Here is a 9,017-nt window from a genome sequence, read left to right as displayed (position 1 = left end):
AGAAATCTGTGACCAGAAAACCCAGGAAACAAGCGACCCCGGTGGAAGAGAGGAGAGGCGGGTTGCCCAGGACCGGTTGCTGGAGTGAGGAGGGGTCTCTGGAAAGCCAAGGGACTGGGTGTCAAGGACGTTGAGCGCCAGAGGCCAAGGACAACAGAAGCTTTGGGGCCTGGGGTACTTGGGACAGCAGGATCAGAAACCTCAGCGCACCCAGCCCCGGTGCGCCCACTTCACCCGGTCCGAATTATCCCTCCGAGGGCCTCCCCCAACCCCGCTCCCCTTCTCCAGCAGTCCTTGCAGTGTCCAGAGATGCTCCAGCACAGACCCTGGACCCCTTAGGCGCCTCTTCCCGTCCCTCTGCCAAATCGCAACGCCTGTACTTTTCCAGCTCCCTCTTTCCCTCTTGAAATTGAAAGTTATTGAGGTCGCTCGGGGTTGTTGCAGTTTCCTTCCCCGCCCCCCGAGCTCCCCCCGCCCCCCGCAGCCATCCCTCTCTCCCCCTCCCTCCCCCTCCTCCCGAATGGGGTGCTTCCAGCCCTGCCCAACACTGGAGCGGCTCCTGCTCGGGAACGCCAGAAGCAGCTTGGGTCTCTCCAGAGCCCCTTGGCCATGGCCGCGGTACCCACGGCGTCCGCTCCACAGTGCTCCTGGGGTCCCAGCCACTGCCGCAGCCGCCACAGCCTCTGAGCCCCAGGGGTCACTGCTCGCTGGGATCCCGCCCGCGGCCGCCGCCACTGCGCAGCCGAGGCTAACCTGCCGCCAGCCAGCCGGGAGGCTCCTGCAACCTTCGCTCGCGGCGATGACAGCCACCTCAGAGCAGCCGGCTGTGTTCGGACAATTTGAGAATGCAATTGTTGGTTTCCCTGCCCACCCGCCCCGTTTCGCTTGCCATCACAGCACGCCTGTTGGATCTCAGTGGAGAAGTCCCGCTGCTCTGCTTCTTCAGCGCTCCATATAGACACGCCTAAAACCTACGTATATATTAAAAAAAAAACATTTAATATAACTAACAGTCAAAAGAAAAAAGGAGAGAAAGAAGAGAAACATTACTGGGTTACTATGCACTTGCGACTGATTTCTTGGTTTTTTATCATTTTGAACTTTATGGAATACATCGGCAGCCAAAACGCCTCCCGGGGACGGCGCCAGCGAAGAAGTAAGTGCAGGGTTTGCTTTAGGGTTTTTATTTTCTTTTGATTATTGTTGTTGTTGTTTTGGTTTGTGTTGAGCGTTTCCTCCCTTCCACTGTATTCACCTGTCTCCTTGCCTGTCCAGAGTCAGCTGCCAGAGGAAATAATCCTTCCAGCCTCCATCCTACGCCTCTCATAGGAGATAACAGTTCGGGCATGGGCTCTCCTTCTCTAGCCAGAGCTGGGGTCTGTGCACCCGGCGCTAGCTTGGCTCCCGCCCCCTTGTAATTCGGGATCTGGAAATGTTCTGTTTCTTGCTTAGATTCGCTCTAGGGATGTGTGCTTTACTTTGGAGACTCCAACGGAGGCCTAGAGCCCCAGGCAGCTGGGTCGCCCGTCCTGCCTTCGGGTGGCTTGATACTGGCCCATCGCAGCACCAGCACACCGCGAGTTGCCGCCTGGTTCAGGGGAGCTTTGGCTGCCCCCCTCCTCCCCGGGCTGCTTTCTGGTAGTCAAGGCAAGCATCCTGGGGCGGGTCCGGGGGGAGGGAGGCAGTGAGCTAGCGCCTGCGCTACTGCTCTCTCCACGACGTGCGCACGAGTGGAGTAGAGTAGTGCGGGGGCGCTGGGGCTTCCACGACAGCCTGTGGAGTTGCCCCATGTCCCACGCTCTGGAGTCTGAATGGAGAGGAACGCCGGAGGTTTGGAACTCCAGTTACCTTCTTGCCTTGCCTGTCCCACGTGAGCGATTTGGCCATCTCAGACTCTTTCAAGTGGGTCCCCTGAGACAGACACACAGAGAATGGGGTTCCCCCTGAGCTCATCTCCTCACTGTTCTTTACCCAACTACCTAGAAGAGTGTTCTGTAGCGGCTGTGTAGGTTGCTCTCTCTGGAATGAGATAGAGATGTCCGGGAAGCCTCCACCAAAGTTGTTCTGAGCCAAAGGGGCACCTTTCAGAGATTCGGGCAGAGATGCGAGGGTGGCTCTTCTATTTGTTCCCGAGTGGCCCGGTGCGCAGCTCTGCTGTGGGTGCCCGCGAGAAGAGTCCCTTCGCTGAGTTAAGGACGACCCTGGCTTGACAGAGGGCACAGGAGCCCAGGGCTAACTAGGGAGGGGAACTAACTGACATCACTCTGTAAAGCTATTCAGGCGAGTTGGCTAGTCAGCCCACGACCTTGTCTGGTCTCCCGATGAGATCTCTCCCCGAGTGTCCAGCCCGCAAAAACCCTTGAGGCAGGAACGCCTGCAACTCTCTGGACACAACAACACTTGTGTGGAGTGAAAATTTACTAATCGCCTCTCGCCACTGTTTGTCTCTGCCCTGGCCCTGGACGTGAGGGTCCCCTGAAAGCTCTCTTTGTAACGCAAAGCCCAGGCCAGACAAAGTTTGATTCACCTGAAAATTGCCTTTAAAAATCGTGGCTGGGCGGGAGCGCCAGAGACTTGGAGTCCGATTTGGCTCCACTGCCTCTCGGATCGCGTCTCTGCGCAGGAGGGCCTAAACTAAACATGTCCGGGCACCCGATTTATTATTCTTGGCCTCTGAGTGGTTTGTATTCTGTGCAACCCTCCCACCCAGTCTATCACTCAGGCCCTTCTGCTGCTGCACGGAAGCAGCAGCCTGGGGCTCAGAGATCCTCATATCCACCCAGGCAAGCTAGGTCCACTGAGCACTGAGTTTCAGGGCCAGTGGGGAAACCGAATTCAGGAGAAACACAGCTTCTTGCCGTCCATCGCTTACAGGCCACTCCAACCTGGTAGTGACAGCCACCCACCCTTGGGAGCTCCATACTTGCCCCAGTGGGGCAGAATCCTCACTGTGCATTAGTGTGACTGGTACCTGGGTTTCTGACTGGTCACTGCTGTTTCTGAAGGAAACAAAAGAAAGCAAAGAAAGTTTGCTGTGCGTTCGTTCTCATCTCCCCGAGTGAGGACCAGAACTGGGGAAACTCTGGGTGCGCACATCTGGACTGGGACTAGATGGGTGATGTGTGAAGTCTAAAGGAGAAGTTTCTCTCTCTCTCTCTCTCTCTCTCTCTCTCTCTCTCTCTCTCTCTCTCTCTCTCTCTCTCTCTCTCTCTCTGGATATTCCCAAGGCCAAGTCAAAGGCGCCCTCTGGTTGTGTTGAGGGGATGAAAGAGGAAATCGATGAACTGGAGCTGAAATTCCAGTGATTCTATGGGAGTCTGGAAAAGAGTTCCTGCAGGCATCTCTGCTGCTGAGGCGGCACTTGAGTCTGCGGTTGCAGTTTGGTTGCTCCTGCAATCCTGGTAGAGGGGCGACCCCTTGCGTCGTCTAAGTAGACAGAAGAAAGATTTGGCTGGTTCAGCATGACTTTTTTTGGAGCAAGGATCAGAGGGTTAAATGTCCTTGTTCAATGTCCAGAAACTCGAAATTAACGCCACACATTCATAAATTAACCTGAATCATGTTTTTTGAAATATCTGAATAAAAATTTCCTTAAGAGTAACTGGGAGTTTTTATAATGAATAATAAAGCAGTGGTCAAATTATTTTAAAACTGATCAGATACCCCTATTTCTTCCACACTAGGGCAACTAAAGTGAGCAGTTAAGGGTATTGCTTTTGCCTTGTATAAATAACTTCATTTTATTAAACTTTTAGAAACATCACTAACGATGGAAGTGGAAAATTAAGGTTAAAAATATTTCCTAAAGTTTTTTAAGTAGTCTCTTGAATGTTTCAGTACCAAAGGCCTTTACTAGCAAGGAGTGTCAGTGCAAAGTTAATCATGTTCATATTTAACACCATGATTTGTTGTCAGAAATAGCCAACAAAGTTATGCAAATATTCCTCTGTTTCTGTACAATAATCAGTATTCTACTAAGCTCTACTTGGCAAAGAAAAAAATCCTAATTATTATGCACTACTATTTTCTCTTAAAAAAAAGACCCATAGTGCTTTAAAACAGATATCTTGTACTTTTAAATATCTGTATAATTACAGTGAATACACACAACAAAAGTTGTACTGATTTTAATTGATACACAGTATTCAGCAATGACAAAATAAATCTATTCAGGATAAAATGTAAAGTTTTTACTCAAAAGAAATTACCGTCCAGCAAGATTTTTTTTTAGCAGCAAGTCCCAGATTTGGAACCTGGATGTGAATTTACAAAACCTAAACTCCATCTTTAATCTCATTTCCAGCCTTGCAATCTTTTTTCCTTTGAAGTTTGGTAAAAACCAAGCTTCTAATTTTGGTTTGCATATTAATAAAAATCTAAGCATCATTTTATCCTAACAATCGCAATTCTTTCCTAATGCATCACATTTCTCAAGAACTGTCACTTGGCTGACATTGATCTTGCCTCTGTAGAGAATGAGTTTAAGAATCAAAACCCAAAAAGCCTGTCAGAGAGTCAGTGAATGAAGTTTGTCTTCTCCCACAAATCTCTCTGCCCTTTATCATTTATGCTATGTTCTGGCCCTGCCATAGAGAGGCTATCAGACTGTTAAAACAATTAACTTTATCATCTCCAGATTGTCATTTTCCCAATATGTTTGGAGAATAAGCTATTCTGCTCAAATAGCATAATCTTGATAAGTATTGCTACAACGTGGACAAATGTCAAATATTGCACACCGAAGTTGCTCAACATAGAGTTGATTATCCAAAGGGCTCTATAGGATGATACTGCCCCAGAGAGTTACTGTCAGAAGCAGGCCATCAGGGACCATGGTCTTCAGATATGAGCATCTATTATTTCATCTTAGCGTTCCACACTATACACCATGCATGATTTAGAAATTCATTTTATGTCTAACAATTAAAACACAGCTACTACAATCTTTAGAGAACCATCAAAAAGAAGCAAGAATACAACAAAAATAATTACACTGATAATATACTTAGTGGAATACATTGATCACGGCTTATGACAGTGTAGCAAATGCTGACTTATGGTGTAACGTTCTGATGCACTCCTGGTAATTTTACTGCTGGTCCTGGAAGACAAGTTAACAGATGAAAGAAGAACACACTGACCTTTTAAGTTGTTAATTTGAGTGTTTCATTTGGAGGTTGGGAACAATACATGTTTTTCCTCACTGGACTACATTCTTCACCTGTATGCCTCAGTTTTGAGAAAAATAGCTTGACAGTGATATGAGCAGAATCTGTTGAAGAAAGTGCTTCTAAGGCATATCATATGGTATGAATGAAAATCAAAGATAAATTCAATTTCCTAGGAAGTGGTGGCTACACAAAAATAGAAGCAAAATGCATTTACCTTTCTCAGTTCTAAGGGAATCATCTTCGTACTAGAAGGATTGTTTCCCAAAATACCTTGTTGCTACTGTTTTAAATCCATGTTCACTGCTTCAGGAGAAAGATTGTCCTAACCACCTGAAAAATGCTACTTTGAAATACTGTCATTTTAGCCCATGTCACTCTAAGCACTGAGGATGTAAGAGCAAGTGAAAAGGGTATACCACAAATATTTCAGTATTCCTTTGAACATGCAGTATGAGCAGTAGTTAAGCTTGTAAGTAGATAGGCTTTACTAAGCCATTTCTCCATTAAAGAGTTCCATGGTTTTTAATGTTCTACAAATTAGGTCTCCAGAAAGCAATGAATTGAAATTACAACATGCAGTAAAATTTGATTTTCAAGTTGTTATAGGAAAACCCTTGGTACATTACTACAAAACGACTTTATTAGACATTTGATCCTTTTAGATTATTTGAATCTGGGTAGGGATCTCTACGTTGCTACTAAATATCTAAAATATTTTCCAGTTAAATGTCTAATTATTTTAAATATGTATAGTGTTTTTAATCCTTCATGAGAAAGCAATTCAGAACCTTACATATAGTAATATTAAAATACTACTCTGAAATTACAAAAATGAAGCTTAAAAATACAATTATTACTGATATTCTAATTTAATACTTTTTTATCTTTATCTTCTTTTAAAGCACTCAACCTGAGCATTTCCCTGATTCATACACCTATTCCCACTCAGAAAAAAAATACCATTCTTAACTTTCAGTGAATTCCTGAAATGCCACCAGAGTGGATATTGTGTTTCATGAAATGTAAGAATCAACTTTGGTTGCAATTAGGAAAACATCTATAAGTTTTGAGAATACAGCAAGAGGCAGTCATGATAATGTGTTGGAATTGTGCTTGACTTAGCAATGGTGGTCCCTTCTTCTTATAATATATTGTACACTAGTGTTATTTCCAAAGCAATAATTTGAAGTATCTTGACTCATAACTTGGTGGATTTTGTCTTGCTTTTGATTTTGTGGGAAAATACAGACAGATTGCTGCAATTTTTAAAAGATTACAATGAATACGTCATCTTGGAAATTACCATCTGTTGAGTCACTAGTAGATTTGAAATACTTTGCAAATAAGCTTAATAATATACATAAAGTATATATATATATATATATATATGAATTTGTGAAAGATACTGGAGATTTTTCTATTTGTTTAATGTGCCCAATCACATCTTTTAATTCCAAAGCATTACTAGCAATCTAATTTTAATATTTATTAAGAAGTGCTAAAAACAATGGAGTGTTCCATTATCAAAGGTTATAGCTTGTCAAGAATGCTAAATGTCTGGGTGTCACTGAATGCTAAGATTCCCATTTTTCCATCTGAAAATTTTCAACAATGCAACACTTAAATAAAATATCTGAAATCATTTCATACGTGAAAAGTGCTCATTCACAAAACATCCACTGACAGTGCCTCTTATCTTTTAAGGTCATCTCTGCCTTAATTGTAAGGTCTGCAAGTGATGTAGCTAACAATTTACTACCACTAAAGGTCTCTGAAAAAAAAAAAAACAGCTTAGTGGTACCACAGAGTATGTTCAATCATATACATCCATAATTGTAACTGTCTGTATTTTATGCAAAATATTGCCTAACTCTTCAAGGCACTGTTTTATATAGTGTTGTATCTGACCTTTAATGTTTTGGTAACAAACAAGTTTCATAAGTTTGTCATAGAGATTGAGATCTGAAAGAAGAAAATCCCCAGTGGGAATTAGGAAGAGTGGAAAGAGAGCTAAAGATCTCGATTCATGATCTAGCACAATCACTAGTATTTACATGACCCACACAAACCCTTGTTACCATATTAGACAGTATTTTCTCTGTGACAAGATAAGAGGGTTGAGTCATTTTTTAAAAAAAGTACTTAGGTCCACACCATCCTATAGTCTTAACAACTATTAATCTTTTTTTGTGAAACAAAATTCATGAGCAGAGAGCTAAATAGTTCTTCCAAATTACTCATCTTACTCAACTGGGTTTATTAGGCTTAAAAAAGCAAACAAATAAAGTCATTCATTTGTAATAAGTAAATTTAACCCAGAAGACATGCTATAGAGATTAACCAAGTGATTGCTCAAGCTGGAGAATGGGTCACATATGACATTCTGCATCCTTCAGGTATTGTCTGAAAACAAAGCCAAGGCTTCAATAGGAACACCCAGGCAGGTTCATCTTGTCCTCAGATTTAACAATTTTGGGAGTCCGTTCAGAGTGCCAAGTGGAGGAATGTTACAGAGTTTGCCTGTCACAGCAGCATTTAGACGTGCCCTGTGGAGGTAAGAAAAAGCCACATCTGATAATCCACATTTAAGGACAAAAGGCCTACACTAGGACACGGCATGATGAAGATGGAGAATAATGCAGATGACTCATGTTGATGAAATCAATAGCCCTTGGCACTTAATTGAATACGAAGAAGAAGAGGAAGCAAGACCATATTTGGCATCAATTTAGGAGCATGAGGATTCAGATGCTGGTAAATAGAAAAATAATAGACACAAGCAAAGACAAGAATGAGTCAAGTAGGTTTGGAAAGAAATGTGTTTTACTTTTGAACTATCTTTAGTTTGAGGAGCTTGGAAGCCACTTAGGACTTGAGCTCTAATTTCAGAGACCAACAAGAGCTGCAGTGAAGGACAGTAGTGTCACTAATAGAAAAGAGAGAGGGAGAGGTAGGGAGAAAGGGAGAGAGGGAAGAAGGAAGGGAGGAAGGGAGGAAGGAAGGAAGGAAGGAAGGAAGGAAGGAAGGAAGGAAGGAAGGAAGGAAGGAAGGGATAGTTGGACATATTAAATGAAAAAAACAGGGATGCTTTCCTTTTCCTTCATTTATGAAAAGTTTTTATTCATGCAGTGTAAGCGTGATTACATTAAATCACGTGGTTCATGTTAAATGCTTTAATGTGTTATTCTCAACAAGAGTTTCTTGGTTATAGTGCTTTCTGTTATGTAAGAGAGTGGTTGCTGGTATCATGAATGATAGTTCTAAATTGCCAAATCGTGTAGTTGACGATTAGGCTTAGATCGAGAGGGAGGGGGAATGGAGTGGGGGGAGGAGAAGAGGAGTGGGGATAGGGGGAGGGAAGTGGGGGGAGGGCAATATTTGGGAGGAGGGGAGGGAAATGGGAAATGGGGAGCAGGTGGAAATTTTAATTAAAAAAGAATAAAAATAAATAAATAAGTAAAAAAAAAAAAGAATTTCTACTACCTACGGAACATGTTACTTTGCCACTGATCGTAAGGAGACTTGAAAAACTTTCTAGTAATGGAAGATACATTACTGCCAGATGTTGAATGGTTTTGAACCACTGTACTTGGACTTGGACCTAGCATCTATCTAGGGCATTGCCCCTTTCAAGGAGATTTCTCCATGGAAGTGTGCTCATCTCAGGAGAGGATGAAATTGGAAGGCGTTCAGTTACTTCATCTACATTGTGCAACATACCAAATCAGTCTTTAACCAGCTATTATAATAGTCAGGTCCAAGGTTTCTTATTGGTTCATCTATTCATTTTGAGGCTTCATAGCAAAGGGAGTATATTTTTCCCAGTATTTTAAGGACTTGGCAGAA

General features: G+C 43.1%; 1 protein-coding gene across 2 annotated transcripts in view; it reads left to right on the top strand.

Moving 5' to 3' along the window:
- The first annotated feature begins 567 nt into the window (after positions 1 to 567).
- Positions 568 to 9,017, top strand: part of Rspo3 (R-spondin 3) — an 84,133-nt gene continuing 75,683 nt past the window's right edge. Inside the window, exon 1 of one of the 2 annotated variants that reach the window (XM_057762030.1) lies at positions 568 to 1,156. In XM_057762030.1, the coding sequence (XP_057618013.1) occupies positions 1,060 to 1,156 (97 nt within the window). In that variant the 5' untranslated portion in view covers positions 568 to 1,059. The remainder of the gene's footprint in view (positions 1,157 to 9,017) is intronic. The other variant, XM_057762031.1, reaches the window with a different exon arrangement.

Source organism: Chionomys nivalis, chromosome 2 (assembly GCF_950005125.1).
Source record: "Chionomys nivalis chromosome 2, mChiNiv1.1, whole genome shotgun sequence".
Classification (NCBI taxonomy): Eukaryota; Metazoa; Chordata; class Mammalia; order Rodentia; family Cricetidae; genus Chionomys; species Chionomys nivalis.
This window is presented reverse-complemented; position numbering and strand designations above follow the sequence as displayed.